This window comes from Dioscorea cayenensis, chromosome 5 (genome assembly GCF_009730915.1).
Source record: "Dioscorea cayenensis subsp. rotundata cultivar TDr96_F1 chromosome 5, TDr96_F1_v2_PseudoChromosome.rev07_lg8_w22 25.fasta, whole genome shotgun sequence".
In the NCBI taxonomy this organism is placed as follows: domain Eukaryota; kingdom Viridiplantae; phylum Streptophyta; class Magnoliopsida; order Dioscoreales; family Dioscoreaceae; genus Dioscorea; species Dioscorea cayenensis.
Window position 1 is genome coordinate 27,683,561 of NC_052475.1, and position 20,793 is coordinate 27,704,353.

Genomic DNA, 20,793 nt, shown 5'->3' on the forward strand with positions numbered 1-20,793 from the left:
ATTATTATTAACATGCGTTGCTTTGCACTGCTCGCTCGTGTATACCATCCCATCCCATCTCATCTCATCCACCAATGTACCTAATTTATATATATATATAAACCTTATAAATATTATAAATAATCTTCACTCCTTTACATTATGAGCTGGAAGCTGACACCATTGCCTAGCCAAACACAACCAAGCATTGACCACAGTCAAACCAATGAAAAAAAAATACAGATATCATAACTCATTCAAACAGACCATTAAATTAAAACAGAAGAAAAGAAACCATGTCCTTTTAGATAAGTCTCAATCTTTTATACCACTGTAAATGATCTCTCTCTTATATTACAACCTTTTTAACTCAAAACTAAAAAAAAAAAAAAACTAAGGTCTGAATCCATTAATGAAGTTCTTTTTCTACAACTGATCAGAAGAAGAAGAAGTAATTATAGTGTTGTCTTTGGACTTGATGGTCTTCTTCTTCCTTCTCTTGATACCACCAAAGGCTTTGAGAGCTCTGACACCTCTCTTCCTATCAGACTCTCTAATGGTCTCAAGCTTTGGTCTCCACTGTCTGGATTTACATCTCACAAGCTGCTTATAATCCTTCTCAAGCTCTTGAGTAGTACAAACTCTCCTAAGTCTTCTCTCCTCCTCCTCCTCCTCCGCCACCTTCTCCAAGAACTCATCAGAAACCCGGACTTGCAACGTACCCGAATCCGTTTTCTTAATATCAAAAGGCCTTATCGGAGCCTTACGGTTCGGGTTTGAACCCGCTAAAGAAGAAGCAAGAGTGACGAAGGAGAGAACGGAGTGGAAGAAGGAAGCAGGAAGGAGAAGGTAGCTGTGGCCAGGCTGGAGACGGTCGCCGGCGGCGAGGGCAGGGACCCGTTGGCCGATGAAGAAGGTATCGGATCTGCAGACTAAGTGGAGTGGGTGCTCCCGCATTAGCTCCGCTGCACAAACGGATCTGTCGTAGATCCGAACCCGACCGTCGGATCCGATAAGACGGACGATGCGGGTCGGACCGGGTGTTGGTCCGTCCCGGCATGCTGCGCCGGCCACGTGGAAGCACCAGGGGATCATTTGGAGCGTTAGTGATTTAATACCCATTTATATATATTTTTTTTCATATATATATATATATATATATAAAGAAGAGAAAGGAAGAAGGAGTGGAAGAGAGAAAAGAGAGAAAGAGAGCGTGTGGTTGGTGGAGAAATGAGATTAGAGTGGGAGAAAGGGCGTGTGGGTGGTGTATTTATACTCAATCAAGGTTGGGTGGGGTTTGAAAAGAGGAACATGGCTTTGTTTACATTTTAGTATTTCATTTTATTTTGTTTTAAAATATGGATGGATTTCTTTTTGTGGGGGATGTATTTTTTTAAAATGAATTTTTAAATATTGACTGATATTTATAGAGGAATGGTTGAAAAAAATTATTGGAAAAAATAAAATAATAATTATCAAAACTCTATATTTATATCACATAAACAACCTTTTTTTTGTGTGTATATGTTTAATTTCATGGTGGTTTCTCCACGTATATTATATTATATTATATTAAATCACTACTTTATATTTTAACAGAAAAAATCGATTTTTTATAGCATAAACTTATTTGTATTTAAATTTATGAATAATATTAACAACCACAGCCGACCATAAGATATTCAAGCAGGTTGTATAAAGATTTAGCATATTAAAAAATTATATCATCTGTATTATTAAAAATTAGAAAATTATAACTCCATGCATGATTGACAGCAAACTTATTTCCATGACAACAACTAGGAAATAGCAACTATAATAATTCAAATATACTTTTCGTTTCAAGAGAATTATTAAAGCACTATATATATACTTAAAAAACCAAATAAACAAAACAAAATAAAGACAATTTACATTAATTATATTGAAGTAAACAGCAAGCATAAAATTCAAACAAGTAGAAGCATGCGCCAGACTTTCTCCTCTTTTGAATATATATATATATATACAAAAATATTAAGAGAAAAAAGAAGGTAGAAAACAAGGTTTGAATTAGAATTGGTATTGGAATTGGAATGTTGACACTTTGACTGAAAAAGAACTTTTTCAAAGAATTAGTATTTTAATGAAAAATGCTAACTAATATTTACTTTTAAAAGGTCATTGATGAGATGAATAAGATCCTAATGTTATTAGAGAGTTAGATGAGACATTGGTGTACCTTTTGGTTGGTTGGTTGGTTGGCTGGTCTTCACACGCTCTAATTCTTTTTTTTTTTTTTCTCTTTATTTATTACTGTTTTTGCACGTGCAATAGCTCTTTTCTCAATGCAAATAAGGGTTTGCATTCAAATCAATGGCTTTATTTATTAACTTTGTGGACAGTATTTGTTTGGGAAATTAAATTTTACAAGTATTCATGCACCGTATCATTCAAATTATTTATTATACAACTGTTCATCATTAATGTTTAAATCAAAATTGATCAAGATGCATGGTTCAACAATTTGAGTATTTTGTGATATTGTAAATTTTCTTTAGGTTTGGTTGTATTAATTTGTTAACTGAGAGTCATTTAGTATAGTTGTAAATTCTTTTTTTTAATTTTATATTTTGGAAACAAAATTAAGAAAACATATTTGACATATTATTTTTATTTTCAAAAATTTTAACAGCAATTCTTATGTTTAAAAAAAAAAAACAGAAAACAAGATTTTTATGTTTTCAAATTTTTTAAAACGTTTTCAAAACCCTTTCTCCCACCGTAAAACTCTTCCTCCTCTATTCTTTCTCTCTCTCTCTTCCTCTTTAATTTTTAATTCCTTTTATTTTATTATTTATATTTTTTCATATCAATTTTTTTTACAAATCACTACTAATAATTTAAAAAATATATTTTGAGAAAAATATTTATAAAAATTTATTATTTGGACTTGATATTTTACCAATTAATTTATATAGTATAAAAAAATATATTTTATAATGTATTAATGAAAATTATTGTTATACCCTTGATTTTTAAAAACTAGGATAAAACATATAATATATATACTTTTATTTTTTTAAAAAATCTGAAAATCAAATGGACCCAATTTTAATATATATATATATATATACATATTAAATTTTTTAAGACAAACTCCAAAATATTTTTTAGTTTCACATGGTATAATTTTTATGAGATATTTTTTACCCATAAAATACACGCTATGTTATTAATTTTATTTAATAGTACAATCAAATAAAATAATATTAAAAATAAAGTTTTATAAAAAAAATTAAAAAATATAAATTTGAAAAGATGATAAAAAAGCATATAATTATATAATATTTTTGTGCTAACCAAACTATTTGTGTTTTTATTTTTTAAAATACACAACAGTTAGTATAACCAAATATTTTTTTGTGTTTTAAAAAATTGAAAAAACAAAAAAAAACAAAAGCGAAACAAAAACAAAAAACGAAAAAATTGAAACAATCCCAAAGGACCCCTAAAATTAATAATTTTGGTTGAACTTTATATGAGAAAGAGATGGCCAATTAATGAGAGTAGCACAAAATGATTTTTTTCATAAACCAAAAAAAAAAAACTCATTATAATTTTTTTAATAAAATAAATTAATAATAATTTGTTTAAATAAATAATTGATCTGATGGAGAGTGTTGATAATGGATGTTATTATATATCAAGTGAATACACAATATAACCCAGGAGAGTGTTGATAATGGATGGTTTTTATAAATAGAATTGTAAAGACACCAAAATTTAAAATAAGAATAATAAAAACTCTAAACAATTAAATTTTAACATGCTCACTTGTGTTGAAATAAACATATGAATATGCAAGAATATATATATATATATATACATTATATATTTGTTAGTTTGATTTTAGTTAGCAAATAAAACTCAACCTCTGTCTCTCTTGTTGTATACTCTCAACCTTTGACTGGTTGAGAAATTAAAAATGAAAATTAAAAGAAAAAAAAAGAAAAAAGAAAAGATGTGTGACAGATGCATATCTTGGAGTTGGCAAAGTAAGAATAACATAAGTAAGACCCAGATGACCAACTTTATCCACCTGAACCGATGCACGAGGGTCTCCAACATCAAACCCTAAACCCACCTACCTTTCCAATTCTACCAATATTTTTTATTTATATTATATTATATTATATAATATATCTCTATATATATGTATATCATATTCCATTCCAAGCAATTAAGACCAAGTCCAACTTCTCCAGCCCCAAACTCATTGGACATGGTGTGCTTCTTCTTTCAAAGCCAAGACCAATATATTATCTTTTTCAAATCTCTTCTGTCTCTCTCTAGATATAATTATATAATTATATCTAGATTATATAATTATATAATTATATCTAGATTATATATAGAAAAGATAGGAACTAAGTCCAATGTGCATACAAAGGAATATCTCTTTTAACTCTTCTTCTCAAATACCAGAGTAATGGTCCCATAAGACGGTGACAACCATGACAAGTCTCAAGGTTTCATCTTCATCCATGCATTCATAATATATAAACAATGAGTGTTTATATGAACTATGAAGAAGGGAACTTGCTTCTATATATATATATATATATATATTTACATATAGTTCATAGAGATTTTAAATACCAAGGCAAGAATGCATTCCTTTGACCTGTATAAGTACAAAAGCATGCACACGAGAACTTGTCTTTTTTGGATATATACCATGTATGCCATTATGAGTCATAAACATAATTTAATGTACTTACCAACCCAAGATCTTCAAATTTTATGAGTTGAGATTTTTTTTTTTTTTTAATTTCACACTTCATGAAAATATAGCGATTTTTTTTAAAATTTTAAAGCAAAATATTCTATAAACGATATCATTAGATACTAAATATAAAACTGATTTTATTGAACAAACCATTCATTTTTTAATTAAAAAAAGTCAAAGAATATATACTTAAATTTAATACAAAAATAAGAATTATATATATATATATATATTAACCCAGTCAAATCAAGGAGAATGGTAAAAATTTCTAATATTTTTCATGGGGGCCGGCATGGACATACATTTACATTATATATATATATATATATATGGACTAAAGGCCACATCAATCTTTTCAAACACTTGTCCAAGTTGTACAGCAAGTAAACAAAAGGAGTGGGACTCTCTGCTGACTCTTCTCCACGAGCCCTTTTTCTTTTGTCTCCTTTTACTTTATTATTATTATTATTATTATTGTTTTTAATTTTTATTTTCTGTTTTCCATGTTCTTGTAGATTGAATGGGAAGGTATGTGTGTGGGGGGTCACCAATGCAAAAATGCCATGAATCATGATGATGCCTTAACTTTGAATCACTGGAGTCTGTGGGGGATACGGGATACCCTTTGACCACAAAAGAGCATCAATGAGAGGCTATCTCTCTCGGTCTCAGGCTTATTTCATGGCTCAAATGAAGAGAAAGAAACTTCTATTTTGGAAGGTGGCAACTTGGAAACATTGTAGGGAATACTTACCTAATTATGAAAACTTTAATATAAGCTTTTTTCTTTTAAAAATAAAGATGCCTCTCTCCCTTATTCAATCATGATCATCCTGTTAAAGATTAAGTATCTTGTTATACATCCATATGAAGACACAGAGAGATGGCTTACTGAAAAGGATGGATGACATGTTAATATGAACAGAATAACATATAATCTTTAAAATATCAAAGAAAAACTAATGACAAATCTTGTTTTATTGCTAGAAATACAAATCTAGTTTATTGTTGTTGAGGCTGAAACCTGCTATTTTGAATCCTTTCAAGTTACAGTTAAAAAATAAAGATATATCAACTCTGAGTGCAGTCTCTGTAGAGGCAAAGGTGACAGTAATTCAGGTCTGTAAAAAATTCTCTTTCAAGCTAGTAAGTGAAAGAGAGTATCAGTTTATCTGAATCAATTACCCACGGCCTCCAGCCTTCCTCGCCGTAAATGCAGGCTCTTCATCATCAGATAGAATATTGCCGTATTGCCAGATATTCAGCCTGTTTTTCTTTGCAGTGTCCTGCATGCAACTCCTGCAGGCTATGAAGAACTGCCCTTCTTTCCTCGGTGTCCTTGCCAGTCCTACCTGCATATTAAGAATAAAACCGAGAATCTAATCATATCAGAGAATGGATAATCATTTGTATAAAGCAAACAGCTTAATCAAATTTAGTGATGAGAATGAATATCATATTGAACAAACCGTTAGAAAGGCAGCATTTATTTTAGTTTCAGCTTCAATGTGAACCAATGACACAATTAGAATTGGTCCGGTTCATTGTCCTCTAACCTTTCCCCCAGATGTATCCCTATCCTCAACAATAGCCTTAAGGGTCCGTTTGGTTAGAGGAAATGGAAATATGGGGATGGGGATGGAGAAGGGGAAGGGGAAGGGGATGGGAATATAAATAGGAAAAGGGGATTGGGGATGGGAACAAAAGTAATGTTTGGTTGGAGGGGATGGGAATAGGAATAAGATAGAGAATAGGAGAAAATTTTAGTAAAATTACTTTTTTACACTTTAATATTTTAATTAAATAATATATCTTGTAAAAGAAACAATTATTATTAAATAGCTCCAATTTCTATAAAAAAATAAATGAGTTATTCATTTTCTAAATAAAATTTTAAATTTATACATTTTAATTGATGAATACGATTTAATTATTTTTATTTAAAAATAAATAAATGTTCAAATTTAATTATTTTTTTAAATCACTAAAAATATAAATAATTTTAATATTTTTAAAAAAATAAATACAATGTATAATATGTCATTTCTTAATTTTCATCCAATACGATGTAAATACAATATAAATATAATGTATAAATACAATGTAAATCATTAACATTTAAATAAATATAACATTATAAAGGGTAAAAAGGTAATTACATCATCAAGGCATGCTCAATCCCCCCAAAAATGAGGGGGATGAGCATGAAGGGGTTGAGGGGCATACAATCCCCCCTCAATCCCTTCCCATATCCCTAGGTGCATGCCCAAACATGGGCATGCACATGCCACAAGGATTGATCCCCAATCCTTGGGGATCAATCCTTGAATCCAAACATGCCCTAAATTCTTTTGAACTGGTTAGAGTACATTCACTCAAATATTCTATATGCAAGGCTGCACAGCTGGGCCAACCCAGATGCTGATGAGACTGATGGATCAAGAGGCTGTAAGCTGCTGCTATATGGAACCTCTTTATGGTTACAATAGTCGAAATAGAAGACCTTGAGCTTGTCCTTTGATGAATCTACACTTCCTCCTAGTGCATTGACGATCTACAATCATATTAATAAAATTTTTAACATCATGGCTAAAACATGGCACGATTATTGAACAAACATTACAAATGTCAGATAATGAGAATGAGTAATATACCATGGCTCTGTTCCATGAATTATCTAGACTGAATTGTGCCAGGACAATATAAGGAAACATACACAAACTATTTCAATGGTTTAGAGAGCACCTTGAGCACTTCCTTCGGTTTTTCTTCCGTTGCCAAACCATTAGGGACTTCATGTTCATCCACCTGATTCTCCCATATTTAACAATGAGAAGACATAGAGATGTTGTGGAAAAACAAATAGAAATATGCAAAAATAAAATGAAAATGCACAAGAACACAGGAATTTAACGTGGTTCGGCTTTCAATCAAGCCTACATCCACGGAGCAGCAAGAAAACCCTCTTAATTTTCAATGACGAGCAATACATACATACAAAGGGGGAAAAACAAGGAAAAGTTTCATATAACCCCCTAAGTTATTCCAAAATTGGCCAATGGGTTCACAAATAAGTAAAATGATAAATCAACCCATATAAAATAGTACAGGGTTGAAAATGCAAAACGAGTCATCCAACTTAAGCCCCAAATCAACAATCTCCACCTTGGCGAGATTTGCAAGCCACATCACAAATCATCTCATCATCGACATCCACCTTAGTATGAAATCTCACACCAATCTCACAAGTTCCTTGCTGCATCTCCAACAATTCAAACAATCACAATGTTGACCAAGTTCAAGCAATGATTGAACTTGGCACCACCAATGACCTTAGTCATCATATCAGCAGGATTATCCCTTGTATGAATTTTCTGAAGCAAAATAACCCCACCATTCACAATATCACGAACAAAATGAAAACGAACATCTATATGTTTAGTCCGAGCATGGTGAACCTGGTTCTTTGCTAAGTGAATAGCACTCTGGCTATCACTAAATACCTCCACCTGGTTTTGGTTAAACCCCAAGTCTGCAATCAGTCCATGTATCCAAATGGCCTCCTTCAAAGCTTATGTTGTTGCCATATACTCTGCTTCTGTAGTAGATAATGCTACAGTAGACTGCAATGTAGACTTCCAACTGATAGGCCCACTAGCCAAAGTAAACAAATACCCTGCAGTAGACCTCCTATTGTCCAGATCACCAGCAAAATCTGAATCCACATAGCCAATGAGAAATCTGTCATCATTCTCATGATTTCTCTCAAATTTTAGACCAACCTCCATAGTGTCTTTAATGTATCTCAATACCCACTTTGCAGCTTCCCAGTGTTTTTTTCCTGGATCATGCATATATCTACACACCATACTAACAGCCTGGGAAATATCAGGTCTTGTACATACCATAGCATACATAAGACATCCAATTAAACTAGCATAAGGTACCTTCTTCATATAATCTCTTTCGACATCAGATTTTGGGGATTGATCAGCACTCAATTTAAAATGAGGAGCAAGAAGGGTACTAACTGGTTTAGTGTGTTCATCCATGCCAAACCGCTGTACTATCTTCTTCAAGTTTTGGTTTTGACTCAGATGCACTGTGCCCTTTACTCTATCTCTACTAATCTCTATGCCCAATATCTTCTTGGCCTCTCCTAATTCCTTCATTTCAAATTCTGAGTTCAACTGGTTCTTCAACTTATCAACCTCAGCAATATTTCTTGCAGCAATTAACATGTCATCCACATATAACAATAAGTAAATGAAAGTCCCATCCAACAACTTCTTAAAGTAAACACAAGGATCATAAAGACTTCTTGTGAATTTCTGAACTTTCATAAATTGATCAAACCTCTTGTACCATTGCCTTGGAGACTGTTTCAAACCATATAATGACCTGTTCAACCTGCAAACCAAGTCTTCCTTGCCAACTGCCTTAAAACCTTCTGGTTGTGACATGTAAATCTCCTCTTCCAAGTCCCCATGCAGAAATGCAGTCTTCACATCAAATTGTACCAAATTCAAGTCAAACTGAGCAACCAAAGCCAAAAGAATCCGAATAGATGAATGCTTTACTACTGGAGAAAAAACTTCATTGTAGTCAAGTCCTTCTCTCTGTGCATAACCTTTGGCCACCAATCTTGCCTTGAACCTCACACTATCTTTTCCCTGAGTACCTTCCTTTTTTGCATACACCCATTTGCAACCAATCTCTTTTCTTCCCTTTGTAAGCTTCACAAGCTCCCAAGTGTTATTCTTCTGAAAAGATTGCATTTCTTCATCCATAGCCTTATTCCAATCCATTTTTTCTGAACTTCTAATGGCTTCTTTATAGGTGGTTGGAATGTCATCTTCTAAAACAGGCAACGCATAAGCAACCATGTCAGCAAATCGGGGTGGCTTTCTGATTTCTCTCCTTGTCCTAGTTGCAGCTATACTATTATCATGCTGCTGTTTAGGTTCATGCTGAGAACCTCCATCAATATTATCTGTAAAATCATTTGTAGGTGTAGGGCTTGCATTCATCTGAGAACTAGCTGCATTATGCTCAAACTCCACCTGTTGCACATTCCTGCTTTGCACAATTTTCTTACTAGGTTGTATTTCACTTTTGAGAAATCTGCCTTCATCAAATGTAACATCTCTGCTTAATATCAACTTCTTCAACTTTGGGCACCATAACTTGTATCCTTTGACACCACTGCAAAGACCCAAAAATACACCTTTCTTTGCTCTCGGATCAAGTTTACTTTCTGTGACATGAAAGTAAGCAGTACAACCAAAAATATGCAAAGAATCATAATCAGTAGCAGGTTTTCCAGTCCACACCTCATAAGGTGTTTTACCTTCAAGTGCAGCTGATGGTAATCTATTGATGAGGTGGCATGCATATGCAACTGCCTCTGCCCAAAACATCTTGCCCAAAGCAGCGTTGGATAACATACACCTCACCTTTTCCAACAAGGTCCTGTTCATCCTCTCTGCTACCCCATTTTGTTGTGGATTTCCCCTCACTGTGAAATGCCTCATAATACCTTCATCTTCACAAAATTTCTGGAAAGAATTAGACTTGTACTCACCTCCGTTGTCAGACCTCAAGCACTTTATTTTCCTTCCAGTCTGATTCTCAACCATTTTCTTCCAAACCAAAAAAGTGTTGAAAACCTCATCTTTAGTCTTCATTGTGTAGACCCAAACTCTTCTGGAAACGTCATCTACAAATGTAACAAACCAAAACTTTCCTCCTAAAGATGCAACCTGTGTTGGCCCCCAAACATCTGTATGCACATAATCAAGAATTCCTTCAGTCTGATGTACTGAGGTTCCAAATTTCACCTTGGTATGTTTTCCCAATTCACAATGCTCACAAAAATCAATCTTGCATGTCTTTGCACCCTTTAACAAGCCTTGCTTGACCAGCCCTTGTAGTGCCTTCTCACCAGCATGTCCAAGCCTCATATGCCACAACCTAGAAGCATCAGAAACACCTTCACTCTGCTTGGCAACAATCGTAGCAGCTCCACCTACAATTGTTTTTCCTTGTAGAAAATACAAATTCTTCTGTCTGGCTCCTCTCATCACAACCATAGCACCCTTGGACACTTTCAGCTTACCTACTTCCATTGTGACTTTGAAACCTCTAGATTCCAAAGCACCCAAAGATATCAGATTTTTCTCCAGATCTGGTACATACCAAACATTTGTCAACTCCCTGATAGTTCCATCATGAAGTTTCAAACAGATTGTGCCTACTCCTTTCTTTTCACATGCATAATCATTTCCCATGAGGACTGTCCCATTATCAGATAACTCCAAACTAGTAAAATGATCCTTATTCGGACACATATGGTATGAGCAACCAGAATCCATGATCCAACTATTTGAAATACCATCAGAAGTGGATACCAAAGCAAACTCAGAGTCATCATCCCCCTGGGCCACATTAGCATTCTCAGTTTTCTTCTCTTTTCCCTTCTCCTTTTGCTTCAATTTTGGACAGTCTTTCTTCCAATGACCTTTATTATGGCAGAATGAACACTCATCTTTTGCTGGAATTTTTCTACCATCTGCTGAAGTTCCTCTCAAAACTCCTCTAGACTTGGACCGAAACTTGTTCTTCTTATCTGATTGTCGTTGCTCTATTCGTCCCCTTACTGCTAATGCTTTTGAATTCTCAAACTGGGCCTGCTTATCTCTCCTACGAAACTCATTATTCATCAAAGCATCAGAAACATCCTTAAATGTTATTGAATCTTTACCATAAATTAATGTGGTGGCAAAATGATCAAACGAATTAGGTAATGAACTCAATAACAATAAGGCTTTATCTTCATCTTCAACTTCTTCATCCAGATTTAACAAATCAACAATCAATATATTGAAAGAGTGAATATGCTCCATCATTGGCGTACCTTCTTTGTATGAAAAACGGAAAACTTTCCTTTTCAAATACAAACGATTTTGAATGCTCTTCATCATGTATTTATCTTCTAGTGTCTGCCACAAATCTTTTGCCATAGTCTCTTTCATCACGAAATACTTCACCTCCTTTGCAAGACAGAGACGAATGGTGCCACACGCCAATCTATTCATCTTCACCCACTCATTCTGTTCCATATCATCCGGTTTATCTTCTAGGGTTACATCTAACCCTTGTTGCACAAGAACACCCACCACTTCACACTGCCACATTCCAAAATTCGTGTTCCCATCGAATTTTTCAATTTCAAATTTTGCATTTGAAACAGCCATCTGTGCTGTGCGAGATCCAATTGCTACCTGTATTCCAGATCCAGATCCGGGCATTCTCTCACAGGATCGAATCTCTCTCATACCACTTTGTTGTGGAAAAACAAATAGAAATATGCAAAAATAAAATGAAAATGCACAAGAACACAGGAATTTAACGTGGTTCGGCTTTCAATCAAGCCTACATCCACGGAGCAGCAAGAAAACCCTCTTAATTTTCAATGACGAGCAATACACACATACAAAGGGGAAAAAACAAGGAAAAGTTTCATATAACCCCCTAAGTTATTCCAAAATTGGCCAATGGGTTCACGAATAAGTAAAATGACAAATCAACCCATATAAAATAGTATAGGGTTGAAAATGCAAAACGAGTCATCCAACTTAAGCCCCAAATCAACAAGAGGTTCAATGCCAATTTGTGAGATGTTTTCAAGTATAATTGAATTCACAGCTGCAGCCTACTTTCAGTCTCTGTTGTTTTGTCGTTCCCTCAGCTTTAGCAAGGAGATGACAATCTGCAATCTTGTCAGAACCAAATGAGTTTTGAAGTTAATGTCGTAGCCACAGAAATACAAAAGCTCATTAGTAAAACTTTAGTTTCGCTATGAAGTTTTGTCCATGGATAGCTTTAGAATTGGTTGGTGCAGGTGCCGGTGCAGGTGCAAAATTTGACCACATTTTGACATGATTTTTCTTGGCTTGAAGTTCAGCATCCTTCAATTGTTTTATGACAGAACTATTCATCATATTTGCATTGCACTCCACTCCACATACTTTGCTAAACCATAGAGAGTACAGGGGAATCCATTACAACAAAAGAAAGAAAGCAAGATTTGTTTTTCATACTACCTTTGCCCATCCCTCTGAAACAACTAGCATTGCAACAATTTATCTACGAGAAATATTGAACCAAACTCACGGCCAGTGGATCAAACAGTATGATCTATATATGTTGAAGATCACCTCCTTTAAAATTGACAAGCAGAAATGAAGTTAGTAGGATTCTCAGATTAAAGAGCTATACACGAGTATTGCAATAATATGTGTAGGTGTCTGCCATTCAAAGTACAACCTTTCCTACGCCAAGCTTCCTAAAAAATTCTCTGCTTTCCCAGGCAAAGTGTTCATCAGGCACAACTCCAAAATCAATATACACATGCAAACACAAAAGCAAAACTAGTAATTTGTAAATGATTTAGGATCAGCCGCTCAGAGTAGACATTCACTATATTATTGCACTAGAACAGAGAGGTATGCCAAAAAAGAGTTAATAACAGCCAGAAGTCTCAAAGTCCTATAAGTCACATAAAAAAAATAAAAGATAAATTAAACAAATAACACAACGCATATGTCTCTGCTGCAGAAGAAACCCACAAACACAACATCTATTGATTTTGTTTCTTCTTTGAGGTTGAGAACTTCACCCGTGCATGCAAAGAGATTTTCTCCCTGCCATCAAATTCCGTTACCACTATAAGCCTTACTAGCCATCATGATGTGTAATGTATGAAAGTAAAATTCAATGAAGATACCTCACTTTGATTGATACATAGTGCAAGTCACAATGATGCCAGTTATAATTCATTGCAAATAAATGCAAACAGATCTTCTGAACGACTGCTTCTTCAAAGATAAATTTACCAGTCTAGGAGCAACTAAATAAGATACAGTTAGTGTTTTTTTCAGGCAGGAACTCTGATTTTGACACCCTCATTATCACTAAGTTATCCCCTGAAGGAACGGCTTTCACCTTCCCTTTCAGCCATCTTGGCGCCACTGGGACAGATGCCATGTTTGGCTGCTGCTGCAACCTGCCAACAATAAAACATCTTCCAGTCTTAGTAACATGACTCCAAACTTCCTACATTGGAAGACATTCTCTTTCGCTCAAATGCTGAAATAAGAAGTTGATTCAGCTATATAGGATCACAGCAAAGAACAACTAAACTCACTAAAGCAGTAACTATATAAATTCCAACCAACTGCAAGCAAGCAATCAAGTTAACTCAGCAACACAAAAACTCAAACATTAACTTCTGTGTCTTTTGATCGGCGAAGAAAAACACCCTTATTGTAGTGAAAAAGGAACACTACTTCAATACCAATGGAAGCAATAATTCCCAAAATCACCAAGCAAATCAATTTCCAATTACCCTCACTAAAAATCCAACTTATACGTGTTGGAATAACAACAGTCCAGGAAGAGAAAACTAAGCGGACGTGAATTTCTTCACGGCGTTTATGCGGCGCGAAACCAAAGAAGTCGTCAGCTCCAATAGGCTCACGACGGAGAAACTGTGAACAGTCACAGCTTCTTGTAGATTTGTTGGCCCACTGGATTCGCAACAGGGCCCACCAAACCAAACCCACAACTAAAAGTAACAATGACAGGCTGATTACCATGATTTAGCTGGAGAAGATCCTTGTCATCTTCTGGCAATCTTTGACTTCATCAGCTGTCATATTAGATTTTAGAGGGAGCATTGCCCGGGTACCTCATCTTTATTGATTGAGATTCTCCCTCCATTTCACCCTTGCATATTCGTCTTCAGTATTCATTTCTTCGCACATTAGATCACCACACCTTTCCATTTATCATTAGACTAGAAAGCAGAGAAAGAAGTTAGTACTAGTAGCCCTGTTCTCTGTAGATTCGACTACCCGACTCACCGGGTATTTTATTACTTCGACACCCGTGCACTTGCGGTTTACACGCATATTCGGACGTGTCAAGTTTTTGGCGCCGTTACCGGGGATTAGGGTTTAGGGTTTAGGGTTTTTCTGTTTTCAAGTTTTTGATGTTTTATTACACTGGTAATGACTGCCTAACTTGTTTGGCTATTACTTTCTCTTTTATTTGTTGCTTTCAACCATCGGTTGTTTTTGTACTCGTTTCTTTTGTTTTTTTTGTTCAATAAAGTTGTGGTTTATTCACTTTTATTCAGTTTTTTTGAGGTGAATAATACCTTTATATCTTTATTAAAAATGTATTTATATACCCAACAAAAACATCCATATTTATATACATAATCAAGAGTTAAGCATATCTTTTTCATAATAATGTTCACTGTGTCACTCTAATCTATTCTCTTTGAAAATATGACATACTTTCGACATCAATATCAAACAACTATTGGTATTTTAAGGAGATTTATACCCAAATATACAGTCTTATACTATATATATCTACACGATAGTGAGAAAGAAGCCCTATATATATACATAATGTAATTTTAACAACTATCATTAATAACAACAAATACAAGCTGATGAAATTAAACTGGACACTTATTTTTGAAGTGTAACTTTTATAAGTCTTACATTCTCAGGCAAAATTCTTGAGAAGATGAACACCAGTGAACACAAAGACTTATAAACGAATAAGACAATGTATACCTGGAATCCACAATCCAGCACTGAATCTTGTCTGTAAAGAAGAGAGTTTTAAGTAGTTTTGCTGGGAATTGAAACCTTATCATTTGGTCCAAGATCATCTATAGGTGGACGCTGCCTGTGATGATTGGTCACAGATTGGTATGTCATTGCCAACGCTAAAGCCTGGATTACATTTCCAAAAAATATTCAGGTTATGCTGCCAAACATGTCTCTATGACTTGTTCCAAGTTCTAGTAAAAGAGCATAGATCCAAATATTAAAGATTTTACAAGAAAAGGAAATATTCAGAAAGACTTACAATGTGGTCATGGTCCGGAGGCGCATATATGCCAGTTGTGACAGTGGTTCTTCTTCGAGTACCACCCTTCGGTGGGTCTTCAATGCTTTTGAAGCCTGTTGGAACAACTACAATGGGCATGCCAACAAGATTTCCAAGGCAAACCAATTCCCAGTCAGTTGCATTGCCAATAAATGCATCCACTGTGAAGCTCTCACGGATTTCTCGGATTAATTTTCCTCGTGCCCTTTGTGCCTGTGCATGCAACATTCTTCTAATTCTAAGTCACTAGGGGTGAAAATTCTAAAACAAAGAAGTGAGAGTGTCCACCACACTGGATTCGGTTCTTTAAAATGTAGAAATAGAGACCAATTTCAACTATGAATGTATTTAAGAAAAACTATACTTTTTGTGGCAGTGGCCATAATATCATGAACCATCAACATGATAATTACAAGTGTGGTAATCATTCTAGAATCAGTTTGTTGGATTGTGAAATTCATTGCTATATAATAAATTTGGTATGGAAGCATAATATTAATGTGCATGAATACATATATTTTAGCCATGTCAGATAGGTACAAGTCGAAAGAAAATGTCTTCTTCTCTTGAGAAACATTTATTCCCTTATTAGGTAATACTATATACTTCTCAGAAAACCTATATCATATTTTCTATTTCCAACGATTCACCTATTAGGTTGAATTAGCACCTAAGGTTTGCATACAACACTTAACAGAAGAACAAGAATGCAATATGTGGTTTGAAGTACCTGTAAATAGTCTACTGCTGGTATCAGTCTGGCACGACGGAGTTCCTCTGGCCACTGATCTTGAGCTTCATACTGCCTGTCTTCTCCAGATCGTTGCCAATGGTCAAAGTGAGCTAGCATATCGACGTCCATAGTAAAATTGAGGATAGCCTGAACTGATTCTACTGTGTAATTCAGCTTGAAAGGAACAACTTTAACACCCTTGGATTTAAGAACATCAACAACCTGGTAACACAATGATAAGTATACTCGTACCTACTACATGGTGACAATTGATAAATTAACAATATCATGGGGAAAAAAAATACTGTAACAGGACCACCTCCATTTCCGCATCTTCGAGGTACCCAACAGTAAGTTTGCTGACATCAATTGAAAATGGGTCCTTGATAAAGATGACTCTGGACGAGAGATCATCTGGGTCCTTACCCCTTACAGCATCAATAACAATTGCGCAGTCCACAGCACTTCTACAGAAAGGGCCAAGCTTATCCTGTTAAAAGTAACATATTAATTGCTGATAAGACCATGGCATAATGGCAAACTCTTCATTGAAGAATCTCTTACCAGACTCTCAGATATACTCATGACACCACTCCGGCCAACAGTCCCAAAAGTAGGACGCAAGCAAGTTATGCCGCAACGAGCAGCAGGGTAAGTCATGGAACCAGCTGTTTCTGAGCCAATTGCAAATGGAACTAGACCTATGAAAATAACAAGATTTAATATAACTGACACACTAATGAAAGCTGACATTGATTTATTTAAGAAAACCTGCAGAGGTACTGGCAGCAGGTCCCGCTGATGAACCAGTAGAAAATTCCTTAATGTTCCAAGGGTTTCTAGTCCTTCCTCCAAACCAAATATCATCATAGGCCAGTGATCCTGAGACAAGCTTAGCTAGTAGAACAGCTCCCGAAGACTTTAGCCTGTCAATAATTTTAATTAAACCTTGTATAGATATGGTTCCAGTTAAGATTACTAATCTCAATCACCTTTTATAAACCCAGGCTTCAATGTTGAGATATTGATCTTTGAATGTCTTTGAACCCCAAGTAGTCTTATAATGTGGCACCGCAATAATATCTTTCAGTCCGTAAGGAATTCCATGAAGAGGGCCTGCGCCATTTCATTAAATTATATTGTTTAGGTAATTGAAACACAATTTTCCTGGAAAATAAAACAAATTTGACCAGAGACATAGAGGCATGAGAGCAATACCTAAATATACTCCTTTTTTAATCAACTCATCAGCTTCCTTTGCCTGACTATAAGCCAAATCTTCGGTAAAAGTGATCACAGCTTCAAGGATATCATTGTACCTACATAATTCATTACATATAAGTTTTGGTGTTCAACATATAGCAAGAGCATAAACAAAAAACTGATTGCAGGTTGACAGAGAAAGAGTTCCATCAACTGAAAATTACTTCTTCAATCTTCTAAGAAAAATATCCATAAGCTCAAGAGACGTGATTTGCTTTGTCTTAATCAATGCTGCCAGTTCAAGTACCTGTCAAACATTCAAATGGATATATCAACCAAGAAAAGAAACATAGGGAAGAACAATCAATTGGAAACATACAGTCATGTAGGCTATATCATCTTCTTTTATTGGCCTCTTTACATCTTGAAGAGAAGGATACTTAAATTTCTCATTTTCATGAGACTTCTCAAAGTTGCTCCATGATGAATTGAATACTAAAACTGATGGATTACTCAACCCCCCATCAGCCGATGCGACAAGCCTACGGTTCACCCTAAACATAGGCACATTAAACTTTTTTGCTCCCTCTGCCATATCCAGCATCTACAGAAAAGCAGAAACTTAACTTAAACACACTTCAACAGCAAAACGAATATAAAAGCTTTCATTACCTCGGTTTTATTGAAAAAATGAGCATCTAAGCACAATAATTCAACATTGAGTACTGAATCCTCACTCGCATTCTCTTCAGATTTGATTCTCTTCCTTGATAAATCCTCTGTTTTATCCTGAACATCATACAATTGGCAGAAAAATGTACAAGTGAAAAACTAAGTAAATGAATTAACAAGCATCTCAAGTTCTTCCTGCTTTCGAAAATTTGTAGCGTTGGACACAAGTGCATGGGAATAACCATGAACGTTCTGCGACCAGAATTTCAACATTTTTTTCTTTGCCTGGACTCGCTTGTTATACAGAATTCAAGCATGGTAATACATTTCAACATTTTTTTTTTCAGTAAAACACAAATTATTGCTAACCATGTAAATTACACTAACAAAGCACCCATATTTACAGTAAAGGAAGCGACTTTCTCACTCTCCATTGGAAAAAAAAATTTAATATTATCAATTAATAATCCGAAAAATAGAATTAGAAGCACAATTAGGAAGTTATTCCTAGTTTCATTCATCTAAACACTGTAAAATTACAAGAAGAAGAAGGAGGCAAAAGAGTTACCATTTGGGAGTGGATTTCATCAACGAGAGATCTGCGAGGAGGGAGAAAACTCGTGGAAGCGGCCAAGAACATCAAGGCCGAGAACAAGCAACGTGTCAGAGCATGAAGGCGCATGGCGTGGGTGCTCGTCGACGTTTTGGCGTGTTGCCGAGAGCTGGGTGGTGGGATTTGTGAATCTGTCTGTATTGAGAATGAACTGGAGCGTTGGATAAACACAAAATGTCCACCTTTTTCCATATAGAGCCAAATTTTCAACGCTCACGGCTTTAAAGATGTGGCTCATTTATTCATTTTGTTGTTGTTTTTCTCATTTATTTTTAATTGCCCAACTAATTATCATTAGTACCTTTACTAGCGGAGAGTGTTAAATTATTTCCCTGTCAAGGGGAAATGAGGCATAGTTCAGCGGTGAGTTTAGCATTAAAACTGAGGCTCTCTAGTTTGAGCCCCTCAACTTATAATACACAGAATTTTTTTACAGGAGGAGTATTTTTTTCTTTCTAGCTTTACATGATATGAGAGATTTACTTTTAAAAAAAATCTTTTGTGTCTATAAACTTGACATCTCTATGCCTGTATGTCTCTTAACCAACATCACTTGTCATTTTATCACAACAACAACAAAAAAAAAAAATCCCTCCTAAGTGGAAGGTAAAAAGACTCGTCTAATCAATGTGTTTGTCAAAAGTTTTTTTTTTTTTTTTGAAAAATTGTCAAAAGGTTTAATGCCCGACTTGCCAAGGGTTGAAAAAAAATTCATTTATTAAGCTAAGTAATTAATTCTAAATCATTGAAACTCATTCACAAAAATCATTAAAATATTTATTTATAATATCATAACAAACTTATTTATAATATTATTTATAAACTTGTTCATAGAACCATTAATAAGAATGCGGTTCAAGAAGATTACATGTTTTTTAAAAATATATATTAATTTATGATTTTTATCATACCAAAGGTTTAATATTATTTTTTATTTAATATTTTTTAATAATATTGGTATATATTATTTATAAAAAAAATATATTTATCAGGATTCTAAAAAGAAATGATATGCTAAGAAAAATTATGATCAAAATCTATTACATTTTTTTTTATTTTGCCATAGAAATAAAATATTTAAGATTAAATTTTATTTATATAATATGATTTTATTAATAAATGTTTTATAAACAAATTTTAAATTAAAAATATAACCCCGTCTATCTCGCTTCCTATAGGTGGAAATCATGGAATGCCCTTTTTTTATTGCATTCTAAATTTTATTTTTTTCCCTTATTTATATATTTATTTTTAATTCATTTGTTTTTATATTTTGTTTCGCTTTTTATTTTTAAGAAAATGTCAAAGTTTAACTGATAATTGAATTAAAAAATAAATTAGGATTGCCTTTTTTTCCCTGAAATTTTTTTCTACGGGTCTTTTTCCAGCTAAATAGGGTGTTTGTTTGCCAAAATTTTTAGTAAAAATTTTTCCAAAAATTCTATCACTTGACATTTTTTCTCTCAAATCAATAATAAAATTTTCCTGCCTCCACCCTGGAAAAAATTTTTCAGGGAAAACGTAAAGGGTTATGTGAAAAAATAATGTGCGATTGAAATATTTAAAATAACGAAAAGTTTTTCTTTTTCTTTTAATTTTTTTAAAAAAATATAAATTATGTAACTTGATAATATTTTAAATAAATTTATCCAGATTAGTGAACAGATTTTGCGGCGTTTTTACGGTATGATTCAATTCCAGCGTTGTTTATAATTTTAAAATAACTTTTCTTTTAATTTTTTTTTTAAAGTTTCCCCTTTTTTTTAAAAACAAAAAACAAAAGAAAAGTTCCCTTTTCCCTTTTTTTTTTTGAGTATTTTTTTAATATAGTATTGATATATATTAAAGCAT

At 34.1% G+C, this 20,793-nt stretch overlaps 2 protein-coding genes and 1 pseudogene across 2 annotated transcripts; all 3 read right to left on the reverse strand.

Annotated features, from left to right (window-relative positions):
• Nucleotides 1-265: 265 nt before the first annotated feature.
• Nucleotides 266-1,209, reverse strand: LOC120261641. Its single transcript, XM_039269601.1, has one exon. It carries the CDS (start codon nucleotides 1,099-1,101, stop codon nucleotides 406-408), a length of 696 nt encoding a protein of 231 aa, XP_039125535.1. The 5' UTR covers nucleotides 1,102-1,209; the 3' UTR covers nucleotides 266-405.
• A 4,670-nt stretch (nucleotides 1,210-5,879) lies between these two features.
• On the reverse strand, nucleotides 5,880-7,573 carry LOC120260202 (annotated as a pseudogene).
• A 5,687-nt stretch (nucleotides 7,574-13,260) lies between these two features.
• On the reverse strand, nucleotides 13,261-19,119 carry LOC120261392 (glutamyl-tRNA(Gln) amidotransferase subunit A). The gene is made up of 14 exons (XM_039269268.1): nucleotides 18,898-19,119; nucleotides 18,330-18,446; nucleotides 18,037-18,261; nucleotides 17,882-17,964; nucleotides 17,673-17,773; nucleotides 17,447-17,570; nucleotides 17,226-17,380; nucleotides 17,019-17,155; nucleotides 16,774-16,944; nucleotides 16,452-16,676; nucleotides 15,701-15,934; nucleotides 15,403-15,564; nucleotides 13,539-13,817; nucleotides 13,261-13,455 (listed from the first exon to the last, which is right to left on the reverse strand). The coding sequence occupies exons 1-12, from the start codon at nucleotides 19,009-19,011 to the stop codon at nucleotides 15,451-15,453; spliced, it is 1,800 nt and encodes a 599-aa protein (XP_039125202.1). The 5' UTR covers nucleotides 19,012-19,119; the 3' UTR covers nucleotides 13,261-13,455; nucleotides 13,539-13,817; nucleotides 15,403-15,450.
• Between the last annotated feature and the right edge of the window lie 1,674 nt (nucleotides 19,120-20,793).

Bases quoted from the DNA above. Each gene is read 5' to 3' on its own strand.
- LOC120261392 (XM_039269268.1), bottom strand. From the start codon at position 19,011: ATGCGCCTTCATGCTCTGACACGTTGCTTGTTCTCGGCCTTGATGTTC. The intron at 15,935-16,451 runs GTACTTCAAACC...TTGCATGCACAG, and splicing joins CAGCAGTAGACTATTTACAG to GCACAAAGGGCACGAGGAAA. The intron at 15,565-15,700 runs GTAAGTCTTTCT...AATGTAATCCAG, and splicing joins CTCCGGACCATGACCACATT to GCTTTAGCGTTGGCAATGAC.
- LOC120261641 (XM_039269601.1), bottom strand. From the start codon at position 1,101: ATGGGTATTAAATCACTAACGCTCCAAATGATCCCCTGGTGCTTCCAC.